This window comes from Jaculus jaculus, chromosome 1 (genome assembly GCF_020740685.1).
Source record: "Jaculus jaculus isolate mJacJac1 chromosome 1, mJacJac1.mat.Y.cur, whole genome shotgun sequence".
Lineage (NCBI taxonomy): Eukaryota > Metazoa > Chordata > Mammalia > Rodentia > Dipodidae > Jaculus > Jaculus jaculus.
In genome coordinates this window covers 319,534,496-319,548,077 of record NC_059102.1, presented here as the reverse complement: position 1 = coordinate 319,548,077, position 13,582 = coordinate 319,534,496, and the positions used below count along the sequence as shown (strand labels likewise).

The window sequence follows — 13,582 nt, the reverse complement described above, 5'->3', positions numbered from 1 at the left end:
AGAAAACCCCTCTCTCTGTGGAACCAAATGAAGCCAGCATGACCATGGGAACTCATCCTGAGGAATGGGGCGTATCTGTCATTAGGGCATTCTTCCCTGCAGAACCCCCTCCTGAAGGCTATTTCCTTTTTCTACATGCCACGCACGTCTCTATCAAAGCTACAACTTCTCAAAGGAAAGTCCCTAAAACCATGAGTGATTACTATGTGCCAAGTAATGCTAAGGAATCTGTTGTTAGCTACTCACCACAACTTTTTCTGTGTCACCACCATTATCATTTTACAGACCAGGAAACTGAGGCCCAGAAGTCCAAGAGCATTGTCTGACTCACACAATAGCGTGCCAGCCCACCAGGTCAGAAAAGCCACGTGGCTTGCTCTCTGCTGGCTTTCCTAGTCTATTGGACAATCTACTGCGTCCTTGAGGTATTTAGCCTTGAGGGATATTAAGGTATCGCCCCCATGGGGAACAGATGTCGGCCAGAGGGTGCAGCTGGCTGTGGGCGGCATCAACCATAGGCGCCTCCTGGTAACAACGCAGGCTCCGGAGTCTCCTGCTGCGCGCGGAGGGCATTGGTCCTGCTTGAGCCGGATTTGGAAGCATGGGTAAGTTGGTCTCGGTGGTCTTCTTCGTACTCCGGGAACACATTGTCTACCATCTGCTATTCTGGGCCCTGTGTTCACAGTGTGGCGTCCTGGAAGAGCTGGGGTTTTGTCGTGACAAGGACAGGTGCTGCGGGCCAAGTGGATTACTTAATTTGTCAGTTTTCTCATTTGTAACAAAACAAACCTTAGTCTAGGTTTCAGAACAGGGAATCCTTTTGAACAGGCTATCACGAGGGAAGAGGCCGTTTATTGCCGATCTAAACCCCAAATTTATTATATTTTTTCATTTTTACTTATATATTTATTTATTTTGGTTTTTTCCAGGTGGGGTCTCGCTCTAGCTCAGGCTGACCTGAATTTCACTATGTAGTCTCAGGGTGGTCTCAAACTCACGGAGCTCCTCCTATCTCTGCCTCCCAAATGCTGGGATTAAAGGAGTGCTCCACCACTATAATATTAATTATTTAAGATTTATTTTTATTTACTTATTAGAGACAGAGAGGAGAGGGAGAGCGAACGCCAGGAACTCTACCTACTGCAAACAAACTCCACACGCACGCACCACCTTGTGCAGCCGGCTTACGTGGGACCTGGAGACTCGAACCTGGGTCCTTAGGCTTCACAGGCAAGTGCCTTAACCGCTAAGCCTTAAGGCCCCTAATTTTAAAGCTCTTGGTGGGGATATAAAAACCTCTGAAGAGGTCAGCTCTAGCCAAAGGGAAGATCCAATATAAAACGTTCGGAGGCGTAAAGAAAAAATTAAGCGCATCTGCTTGTCACGAAATCTAGGCACCCTAAAGGACAGGACAGGCGTGGAGACCCAGGAGGAGCAAGATCCCTCCTCCAGGAAATCTCGGCTTCGGGGGTCCAGGTGTTGCCATGGCAACCGGCGTTCACAGGTGACGTCATCCCGCAGGCGCTTTGATTGCCTGGGAGGATTAGGCGAGCAGGGCCAGCAGAGAGGTGTGGAGACTTCAGTGTGGCCTGAGAAGTGCGAGAAGGGATGAGCGAGCGTGAAGACCTGAGTTCGGGTCCCTGGCACCTACGCATCTCCCTGCTGGGCAAGTAGGAAAGCCCACTGGCTCTCCCAGCACCTGAGAGCCAGAGAGGAAGGATGCTGAGGGGCCAGCCACGCGGGAGAGCTGTGGGCTCAAGGGAGAGCCCTTGATGCAGCCGGGTGTGGTGGCGCACGCCTTTAAGCCCAGCACTCGGGAGGCAGAGGTAGGAGGATCACCCTGAGTTCAAGGCCAACCTGAGACTACAGAGTGAATTCCAGGTCCACCTGAACTAGAGTGAAACCATACCTCGAAAAAGACAAAAAAAAAAAAAAAAAAAAGACTAGACTAGAGAGCTGACTTAGTGGTTAAACACTTGCCTGCAAAGCCTAAGGACACAGGCTTGACTCCTCAGTACCCATGTAAAGCCAGATGCACAAAGTGGCTCATGCATCTGGAGTTTGGAGCAGCTAGAGGCCCTGGTATACCCATTCTCTTCCCACCCCCCTCCTTCTAAGGGATAGTGCCTTGCTCTAGCCTAGGTTGACCTGGAATTCACTCCGTAGTCTCAGGTTGGCCTCAAACTTGGGGGAATCCTCCTGCCTCAGCCTCCCAAGTGAGTGCTGGGATTAAAGGTGTGCCACCACACTGGGATTCTGGCTTCTACCTGCCCCCCCCCCATTTATCTCTTAAATAAATAAGTAGAGACTGTGCCTCAGTAGCAGAGAAGACAGTGAGGAAGGAAGAGACCCGCACGTCCACCTGTGGTCTCCATATATGGGCACTCACACCTGTGCACAGATGTTTCCCCGTGCACAAAGCTGGTGTAATGGGGGGATCACATGCCTGATACTGAAAACTTAAAACAGGGAGGTCATGAGCCCTATGGGTGTAACATCTGCTGATGTCTGGAAAAATGTATATACTACGCTTATCAAACTGCCCAGTAAGCACTTCTCTTAATATTTATACCCTTATATTAACAATACTCTCACTTTGGGTAGAGAATCTTCTCTTTTCAAATGGCAGTGACCTTGGGATGACTCAGAAGGTATGATAGTGCTGTAAAGAAGTGGCTGGAGTACTGAGTCACGTCTAGATCACACCTTCAAAGGCTCAGGGTGTAATGCAGAAGAGGTGGCGGAAAGAATGTAAGAGCCAAAGGAATTGTAGGACTCCTTACAACGTGCTCCCTCCAGACATAAAATGGCCTGGATACCCATGGCCTCACAGTGCCCGACACTACCTACACAAGACCATCATAAGAGGAGGAAAAGATCATGACATTGAAATAAAAGAGAGACTGATTGAGATGGGGAGGGGATATGATGGAGAGTGGAATTTCAAAGGGGAAAGTGGGGGAGGGAGGGTATTACCATGGGAAAATTTTTATAATCATGGAAAATGTTAATAAAACTTGAGGAAAAAACAAAAATAAAGCTGGGGTAAGGGTTTCTGATTTGAGTCCTTTGTCCACAAGTGTCACTATATCCAGGCCCTGAGCTGCATGTGAGGGAGTTGAGATCACAGAGCAGAGGACAGGCTTGGCTACAGGAAACAGAAATGTGTCAGCAACAGTGACGGCTGTTAGGAAGCAGGCTGCAGACACTTTCACAGCAGTAAACAAACACAGGCAAAAAAGTAAAATATCCCAAGCTGGAGAGATGGCTTAGTAGTTAAGCACTTGCATGTGAAGCCTAAGGACCCCAGTTCGAGGCTCGATTCCCCAGCACCCACGTAAACCAGATGCACAAGGTGTCTCACGCATCTGGAGTCCGTTTGCAGTGTGAGGCCCTGGTGTACCCATTCTTTCTCTCCCCCCCCCCCTCGTTCTTGCTCTGTCACTCTCAAATTAATTAATTAATTAATTAAATTTTTAAGATCTTCCAAGAGGCATGCATTCGCGACTTTAAAGTAGAAGGGAGAAAATGAAAGTGTGCATGTATTATGTAAGGTCTACAAAAGATGCAAAATTAGTAGCTGGATATGGCGGCACACACCTTTAATGCCGGAATTTAGGAGGCACAGGTAGGAGGATCGTCATACGTTCAAAGCCACTCTGAGACTACATAGTGAACTTCAGGTCAACCTGGGCTAGAGGGAGACTCTACCTTGAAAAAAAAAAAAAAAAAAGGATGCTAAATTAAGTGATTGCTCAATAGAGATTCACAAACATAGAAATGTACTAGAGAACCAGAGAATTGCACAATAGTTCCTCCCCTCGTCCTGGGGAGATACTTTCTAAGGCTGCTAGAGGCAGCCTGAAGCCACAGTGCCCAACCCTGTATATACTGTTTTTCCTATATACGTGTGTGTGTGTGTGTGTGTGTGTGTGAAAGCTTAATTTATAAAGGAGGCACAGTACAAGTTTGCCCACAACTACAAATAAAGGGCTGGAGGTGTTACTTCAGGGCAAAGCATTTAGAAGGCCCCAGGTTCAATGATCAGTCCTCAGAACCAAAAGAGAGAGAGAGATAATGAAAATAAAAAGAGAAAGCCAGGCTGGGAGGCTGCTCAGTGGTTAATGGTACTTCCTTTGGATTCAGTTCTTCAGTACCCACATAAAACCAGTCACAAAAAGGGGTGCATGTGTCTGAAATTCATTAAATTTTTTTATTTATTATTTTTTTTTATTTTTATTATTATTTTGGTTTTCCAAGGTAGGGTTTCACTGCAGCTCCTCCTACCTCTGCCTCCAAATGCTGGGATTAAAGGTGTGTGCCATCATGCCTAGCTTAATTTTTTTAAATTTTTATTATTATTCTGTTTTGGTTTTTCAAGGTAGGGTTTTACTGAAGTTCCTCCTACCTCTGCCTCCCGAGTGCTGGGATTAAAGGTGTGCGCCACCACGCCCGGCTGCAAAAAATTTTCTTTTTTTAAGTAAAGAAAAAAGGGCTGGAGACATGGCTCAGCAGTGTATGCCTATAAAGCCTAACGACCCAGGTTTGATTCCGCAGTACCCATGTGAAGCCAGATGCACAGCGTGGTACATTGGTCTAGAGCTTGTCTAGCTTCTCTATTTGCAGTGACAAGACGCCCAGATGTGCGCCCATATTCACTCATGCCTTCTCTCTCTCTCCTTGCAAATAAATGAAATATTTAAAAAAGAAAAGCAAGTAGAAACCACCAGGGGTGGCAGCTGCGACCAAAGCACTGGTGGGCTGAGAGGGAGGATGGCTGGCAGTGCCAGGGCGATCTCAAAAACAAACAACATAAAGTGAACATTATAACCACACATTGTGGCGAATGCCATCTATGTCTATAAGGGCCGTGGTTCCTGTACAGTAATTCCTGTAGGGTGACAATGGAAATGGCCAGGTGACCAGTGGGTAGGTAGCACACCCAGTGTCTGGGCAGTACAGTATAAGACCTCCGCACTCTATTCAGAAAAGTATGCAAATCAACTTCCATGAATTATTTATTTCTGGCACTTTCTGCTTTGCATTTTGGGGTCAATTGACCACAAACAACAGAAACAGCTGAAACGTAAAACACTGGAGAAAAGGAATTGCTCCAAACACAAAATTGAGAATATTGTTTTCTTTTATGGAAAGGAAGACTTTGAGCTGGGCGTGGTGGTACACACCTTTAATCGCAGCACTCAGGATGAAAGACCCCCAGAGGGAGACCTTCACTCAGGTCTCGAGATAGCACGCACCCAAAGACACACGGGAGACCAAACTTGCTGCAAAAGCATGAGGCTTTATTCGGGAAACCAGAGCTCTGGGGTCCACACGTATCTCATGCAGGAGACAGAGGAGTCGACCCTGAGCCCTTTTGGGTGTTTCTTTTTATAGGGTTTTTAGCAAGGAAGGGAAAAGGGGGGGGGGTTCACAAGGGTATTTGCAAAGCTTGTACAGTTATGTCTACATATCTTATTTGTGCATAACCAGAATTTAAGTCCTTGGTCAGGCTATCTTGGGAAACTATTTTTTTTCCTCTTTCCGGGACATAAAGTTTAGGTTGACCTGACCAACCTGTATCTTGGGCCACCCGCAGCCTATCTTTTAGATTATTTTTTTATTTACTCCTTCCTGAATATACAGTTCAGGCTGTCCCCTAGCTGTTTCTTCACTAAGTTTACTTTAAAATTTTCCATCAAGGAGGCAGAAGAAGGAGGATCACCATGAGTTCAAGGCCACCCTGAGATTACATAGTGAATTCCAGGTCAGCCTGGGCTAGAGGGAGACCCTACCTCGAAAAACAAAAAATGAAAGGAAGACTTTATGACCAGGGAAGGGCAGACTGAATTCCAAAAGTATTTTGCAAAATCTTAGTTCTTACCTGGGCCCGTGGTGACACACGCATTTAAATCCCTGCAGTTGGGAGACAGAGGTAGGAGGATTACTGTGAGTTCCAGGCCAGCCTGGGACTAGAGAGTGAGGTCCAGGTCAGCCTGAACTAGAATGAGTCCCTACCTTGGGGGAAAAAAAAATCCTAGTTCTTTGTTTGAAAGTAACAGGGTCTCTGGTAGCCCAGGCTGGCCTAAACTTAGTATGTAGCTGAGCATGACCTTGAATGACTGATCACCCTGCTTCCACCACCTGGTACCCAAAATTACAAGTATGTGGTAGCAGACCTAGCTTATACCCTAGGACAAACTGTGGAGATTTACACCTATAATCCCAGCACACTGCAGGCTGAGAGAGAATTGCCTTAAGATCAAGGCCAGTCTTGGCTATACAGTAAGTTCCAGGCCCGTATGTGCTCCAGTGAGACCCTTCCTCAAAAAGTCAAAATACATCTGGCTAAATGTATATACTATGCTCACCAAACTGCCCAGTGTGCACTTTTCTTAATGTCCATACCCATATGTTAATGCTACTCTCACTTTTGGTTAGAGAAACTTCTCTTTTCAAATGGCAGTGACCTTGGGATGACTCAGAAGGTATCATGGTGCTGAGAAGTGACAGAGGAGCGCTCAGCACTGCAATATCTCTATCACACCTTCCAAGGCTCAGGGTCCATTGCGGAAGAGGTGGCGGAAAGAATGTAAGGGCCTAAGAAAGGGTAGGACTCCTTACAACGTGCTCCTCCAGACTCAAGATGGCCTGTATATCCATGACCTCACAGTGCCTGAGACTGCCTACACAAGACCATCATAATAGGAGGAAAAAATGATGACATCAGGGGCTGGAGAGATGGCGTAGCGGTTAAGCACTTGCCTGTGAAGCCTAAGGACCCCAGTTCGAGGCTCGGTTCCCCAGGTCCCACGTTAGCCAGATGCACAAGGGGGCGCACGCGTCTGGAGTTCGTTTGCAGAGGCCGGAAGCCCTGGCTCGCCCATTCTCTCTCTCTCCCTCTACCTGTCTTTCTCTCTGTGTCTGTCGCTCTCAAATAAGTAAATAAATAAAAATGAAAAAAAAATGATGACATCAAAATAAAAGAGAGACTGATTGAGAGGGGGAGGGGATATGATGGAGAGTGGAGTTTCAAAGGGGAAAGTGGGGGGAGGGAGGGAATACCATGGGATATTGTTTCCAATCATGGAAGCTGTTATAAAAAATAGAAATGAATAAACCAAGCGTGGTGGCACACGCCTTTAATCCCAGCACTCAGGAGGCAGAGGTAGGAGGCTCACTGTGAGTTCAAGGTCATCCTGAGGTGACACATGCATCTGGAGTTCATTTGAAGTGGCTGGAGGCCCTGGCCTGCCCATTCTCTCTCTATCTGCCTCTTTCTCTTTCTGTTGCTCTCAAATAAATAAATAAATAAAAATTAATAAAAGAATGTTAATTGTATCACAAGATGAGAGATTCCAAATTTGGAGACCAGTAAGGCTTCCTGGAAGAAATTATATCTAACCCCTCTAAAGGATGAATGGAAATTTGCCAGTTAGGAAAGGGAAAAAGGAGGCTAGGGAGATGGTTTAGTGGTTAAGGCACTTGCCTGAGAAGCCTAAGGACACAAGTTGAATTCCTCATTACCAACACAAGTTAGATATGCAAGGTGGCGCATGTATCTGGAGTTTGTTTGCAGTGACTGGAGGCCCTGGTGCACCATCCTCTTTCTCTATCTGCCTCTTCCCCTACTTTCCTTCTCTCTCAAATAAATTTTTAAAAATGAAAATAAATGCCGGGTGTGGTGGCGCACGCCTTTAATCCCAGCACTTGGGAGGCAGAGGTAGGAGGATCGCCGAGAGTTCGAGGCCACCCTGAGACTACATGGTGAATTCCAGGTCAGCCTGAGCCAGAGTGAGACCTTACCTTGAAAAACCAAAAAAAAAAAAAAAAAAAAAAAAAAAAAGAAAAGAAAAGAAAATTAAATTAAAAGGGGGTGGAAGAGTGTTTGGAGTAGAGGGAACAATGGAATATATTGAAAGAACTGAAGTTCAAGAAATAAGCAAGGACACAGGAAGCACCAGAGGATAGTAGCTGGACAAATGGCCGGGTCCTCAGGATCAGGTTCAGATCATTAGATTGTGCTTTTAACTTTGATTGTTTTGTTTTTGTTTCTCAAGGTAGGGTCTCGCTCTGGCCCAGGCTTACCTGGACTTCACTATGTAGTCTCAAGATGACCTCGAACTCATGGTGGTCCTCCTACCTCTGCCTCCCAAGTGCTGGGATTAAAGGTGTGTGTTACCACACCCAGCATGATTTTTTAAAACTTTTTTAAGTTTTTATTTATTTGCAAGCAGAGAGAGAGAGAGATCAAGAGAGGTAGAGGGGGAATGAGCACACCAGGGTCTCTAGCCATTGCAAACAAACTCCAGATGCCTGTACCACTTTGTGCATCTGGCTTTACGTGGTTACTGGGCAATCGAATGTGGTTTGCCTAGGTCATTAGACTTTGTGGGCAAGCTCCTTAACTGGTAAGGTTTCTCTCGAGCTTTTTTTGTTTGTTTGTTTTTCGAGGTAGGGTCTCACTGTAGCCCAGGCTGACCTGGAATTCACTATGGAGTCTCAGGGTGGCCTGGAACTCACAACGATCCTCCTACCTCTGTCTCCCAAGTGCTGGGCTTAAAGGTGTGTGCCACCACGCCCAGCGAGCTTTTTTTTTAAATATTTTATTTTTATTTATTTATTTGACAAAGAAAGAGAGAATGGGCACACTAGGGCCTCCAGCTCCTGCAAACGGACTCCAGATGCATGTGTCCCTGGTGCAGCTGGCTAACGTGGGTCCTGGGGAATCGAACCTGGGTCCTTTGGCTTTGCAGGCAAATGCCTTAACTGCTAATCCATCCCTCCAGCCCCCTATTTTGTCCTTTAATATATTTTTTTTATTTATTTGAGAGAGAAACAGAGAGAGAGAATGAATGTGAATGGTTGTTCCAGAGCCTACAGCACTGCAAACGAATTCCAGATGCATGCACAACCTTGTGTAGCTGGCTCATGTGGGTACTGAGGAACTGAACCTGGGTCTTTTGGCTTTGCAGGCAAGTGCTTTAACTGCTAAGCCATCTCTCCAGCCCTTCTTTTGTTTGTTTGTTTGTGTGAGGTACTGTCTCACTCTAGCCCAGGATTACCTGGAATTCACTATGTAGTTTCAGGGTAAATTCAAACTCATGGCGATCCTCCTACCTCTGCCTCTCGAGGGCTGGAATTAAAGGCGTGTGCCACCACACCCGGCTCTTAAAATTTTTAATATTTATTTATTTTGTTTCTTGGGTCAAGGACTTGGTAATGTAGCCTTGGCTAGACAGGGACTCATTATTTAGCCCAGACTAACAGGGAACCTCAGGCCTTTACTTCCCAAGTGGGATTATAGGTGTGCATTAGCATACCTGGACTTTTTGTTTTGTTTTGTCTACTCTTGGCTAGGCAAGGTCTCACTCTATAACCCAGGCTGGTTTTAAACCAAAGATCGTCCGGCCTCAGCCTCCTGAGTCCGAGGATTACAGACTTTCACCAAAGTGAGATAAGGACATTAAGCCTTTTAAGGTGGGACAGTCACAATCAGATTTTAGGTTTGGAAAGATTACTCTTTGAATGATAGGGTTTTCCAAAGACTCTTGGGTCAATAAAGAGCTGATAAGAAGGTTTACTGGAACCGAGGAGGTACCACAGAAGGGTTTTTTGTTGTTGTTGTTGTTGTTTTGAGGTTGGGTCTCACTCTACCCAAGGCTGACCTGGAATTCACTACCTAATCTCAGGGTGACCTCAAACTCACAGCCATCCTCCTACCGCTGCCTCCCAAGTGCTGGGATTAAAAAGGCGTGGGCCACACAGTCGGGTTTTAAGCAGAAGGACAAATAGGAGAGAAGCATTTATAGATCACTCCCCTAGAAAATGCTTAAAAGCCACCGAGCAGCAAGAGAGGAAGCCAGGCTCAGGTGAGGGTGCACAGGGGCCTTCGTCATGTCGGCCAGCCGGTTCCTGTGCCAGCGTTGCAGCCAGCCCCTGAGACATGACGCGGTCCGGGAGGAGAGGCCCGGCCCGGCCCAGGAGCAGCCCGCGGAGGTCCACGACGGCCGGGGACCGTCCACCCAGACGGCGCTTGCAGAGAACCTACCGGTGGAGGCGTCCCAGAGGTCCATTTCCGACAGCGACAGCAGTGCCAGGAAAGATGCCATCCACTTCATCCTGCTGGGCGAGATGTTGTCGCTGAAAACCTTGAGCAGCATTCAGAAGACCACTGTGGACATGTCGGACATCCTTTCCGGAGAGAAGAGCTTGGACCACCCGCTCTGTGCGGAGTGCATGGACAGCCTTCTGGCCCACGTGGATGCCCAGCTGGCTGCCGCAGAGCGCGACAGCGAGAGGTACGGGCGTTGCCTGGAGGGCAGGCGGCTGGCCCGGGAGGAGGAGGAGGAGGAGGAGAGGCGCGCCCTGCACGCCGAGCTGCGGGCCCTGCAGCAGGAGGAGGCCGGGCTGGCCCGCGTGCTGGAGGACGTGGACGGGCACGTGGCGACGCTCGAAGCCGAGCTCCGGGCGGTCGAGGCGGAGGCGGAGGAGCTGTGCCAGCAGGAGAGGCGGTACCGGGCGGAATACTGCGCCCTGAAGTGGCAGCAGCTAGAGCTCGCGGACGATCTGAGCAGCCTGAAGAACCGGCTGCGGCACACCAAGCGGCAGCTGGAGCGCCTGAGCAAGACCAGCATCTTCAGTGCCACCTTTGCCATCTGGGAGAACGGCCCCTTGGGCGTCATCAATCACTTCCGACTGGGTCGCCTGCCCGGCGTGCGGGTGGCATGGGGCGAGATCAACTCCGCCTGGGGACAGGCGGCCCTGCTGCTCCTCGCCCTGTCCAGGAAGGTCGGGCTGCAGTTCCAGAGGTACCAGCTCGTGCCCAACGGGAGCCGTTCCTACCTCCGGGCTCTGACGGGCGATCTGGCCGTGCTGCCCTTGTTCTCGGATGGGAGTCACAATGTGTTCTTCAACAACAACTTTGACCGGGCCATGACGGCTTTCCTGGACTGCCTGCAGCAGTTCGCCCAGGAGGCCGGGCAGGGCGAGCCGGGCCTGCGCCTGCCGCACCGGGTCTGCGTGCGCGAGGGCGCGCTGCACGAGGCTGGGGACGCGGGCCGGCTCTGGCCCATCAGGACCCACCTGAACACCGAGCAGCACTGGACCAGGGCCTTGAAACTCATGCTGGTCAACTTGAAGTGGAGTCTCAGCTGGGCCTCCACGAGGAACTGTCAAAATTAGCTTTTCCTCTTACAAAAAAATAGCGTGGGGAAACAAGATCACAACGAGTCTGTGATTCAAAGGTAATGGTTATGCTGATTTTTTTTTTCATTTTTTATTTATTTTGAGTGACAGACAGAGAGAAAGATAGAGGGAGAGAGAGAATGGGCGAGCCAGGGCTTCCAGCAACTGCAAACGAACTCCAGACGCGTGCGCCCCCTTGTGCATCTGGCTACGTGGGACCTGGGGAACCAAGCCTCGAACCGGGGTCCTTAGGCTTCACAGGCAAGCGCTTAACCGCTAAGCCACCTCTCCAGCCCGTTATGCTGATTTTTTAAAATTTTTTTTTAATTTTTTTGAGAGAAGGGAGAGAGAAAATGGGTACTCCAGGGCCTCCAGCCACCAAACGAACGCCAGATGCATGCGCCACCTTGTGCATCTGGCTAACGTGGGTCCTGGGGAATCAAACCAGGGTCCTTTGGCTTTGCAGGCAAACACCTTAACCACTAAGCCATCCCGCCAGCCCCTTCTTTTTGTTTTTGTTTTTACTCCAGCCCAGGTTCACCCAAAACTCATTCTGTAGTCCCAGGCTGGCCTCTAACTCACAGTGATCCTATCTCTGCCTCCTGAGTGCTGGGTTTAAAGGCGTTTGCCACCATGACAGGCTCCAAAAGTTTATGCAAAATATGTAGCATTTTATTTTATTTTTTTAGGTTTTTAGTTAGGTCTCACTCTAGCTCAGGCTGACCTGGAATTCACTATGTAGTCTCAGGTTGGCCTCAAGTGATCTTCCTATCTCTGCCTCCCGAATACTGGGATTAAAGGCCTGCGCCCACCACACCTGGCAAAATATGTACCATTTATGTAAAAAAAAAAACAAAAAAACATAAATTAGGGAAACTGAAAAATCGCTGGGGCTTTTAAATCGAATTTAAGAGAATTGGGTCCCTGTTAGCCCAATTTGGGATGAGGTGAGAATCAATAACTGTTATAAAACATTGTCAAAATTCCACAAATGTGAAAGTTAAAATTAGGGAGCTCTTTGGGAAAAGAAAGGGAGAGGATGGGAGGAGGGAAAAGAGGGTATGAGGGGTAAATCTAATTACATTGGATACAAGTATGAAAATGTTATAATTAATTGTATGCATGTGTGCTTTTCAAAAATGCTAATAAATGAAAAATACGTGTTACTGTTATTGAAGTTAATAAAAATTTAAGGAAGTATCAGAATTTTAGTTTATTATCATTATTACTAAATAATGGCTCAGCTGTTAATGGCACTTGCAAAGCCTGCTGGCCTGGGTTCAATTCCCAAGCTACCCACATGAGCCAGATGCTTTGCAAGGAAGTGCCTTTAACTACTGAGCTATATTTCCAACTCCAATGTGCCTATTTCTGCTCATCTGTAAAACAAGCATAATAACTGCTCTGAAGGATTATTTAAAGGCTGAAATAAGATAATACCATAGCTTGGCATGGTGTCACACATCCTTAATCCCAGCACTCGGGAGGCAGAGGTAGGATCGCCGTGAGTTTGAGGCTACCCTGGGACTACATAGTGAATTCCAGGACAGCCTGGGCTAGAGCTAGACCCTACCTTGAAAAGCCAATAAAAGAAAAAAAAAAAAAGGCTAAACAACCCTTAAAACTAGTACACAGTAAACAGCTAGGGTTCTTTTTTCTTTCTAGTTTTCAGGTTTATATCTCACAAAATTAATGTGTCCAGAAATGTTTATACAGGGAAAGTTGTTTACCTGCTGGTTTAGAAACTCTTTGAAGAATGCAATGGGGGCTGGAGAGATGGCTTACCAGTTAAGGCATTTTCCTGCAAAGCCACAGGACCCAGCTTCTATTCCTCAGTACTCACATGAGCCAGATGCATGAGGGGTACACCCACCTGGAGTTTGTTTGCCACAGCTGGAAGCCTTGACACACCCATATTCTCTCTCTCTCTCTACCTGCCTATTTCTATATCTCTCACAAATAAGTAAATCAAAAAAACAAAAGAATGTGCTGGGTGTGGTGGCACATGCCTTTAATCCCAGCACTAGAGAGGCAGAGGTAGGATTGCCGTGAGTTCAAGGCCACCTGAGAAATAGTGAATTCCAGCTCAGCTTGAATTAAAGTGAGACCCTACCTCAGACAAAAAAAAAAAAAAAGTTGGGCTGGAGACATGGCTCAGCCATTAAGGGTATTTGCCTCCAGAGCTGGGGTTCAGTTCCCCAGAACTTAGCAATTAGGTTAGACTGGCTGACAAGTGAGTCCCAGGGATCTACTGTTTCTGTCTCCTCAGGGCTGAGATTACAAATGTGCATGCATTTTTTTATGTAATGAGCTGTCCTACACCAGGCACAGGTGAAACTCAGGATGGCCACCTGCTGGGAAAGAAAATTTGTTTCTTGAGCCTCGGCCTCCATCT

At 47.5% G+C, this 13,582-nt stretch overlaps 1 protein-coding gene across 1 annotated transcript; it reads left to right on the top strand.

Moving 5' to 3' along the window:
* The first annotated feature begins 9,897 nt into the window (after positions 1-9,897).
* On the top strand, positions 9,898-11,184 carry Becn2 (beclin 2). The gene has a single exon (XM_045144059.1). The coding sequence runs from the start codon at positions 9,898-9,900 to the stop codon at positions 11,182-11,184; it is 1,287 nt and encodes a 428-aa protein (XP_044999994.1).
* The last annotated feature ends 2,398 nt before the right edge of the window (positions 11,185-13,582 follow it).

Coding starts and splice junctions, on each gene's coding strand:
- Becn2 (XM_045144059.1), top strand. CDS start 9,898: ATGTCGGCCAGCCGGTTCCTGTGCCAGCGTTGCAGCCAGCCCCTGAGA.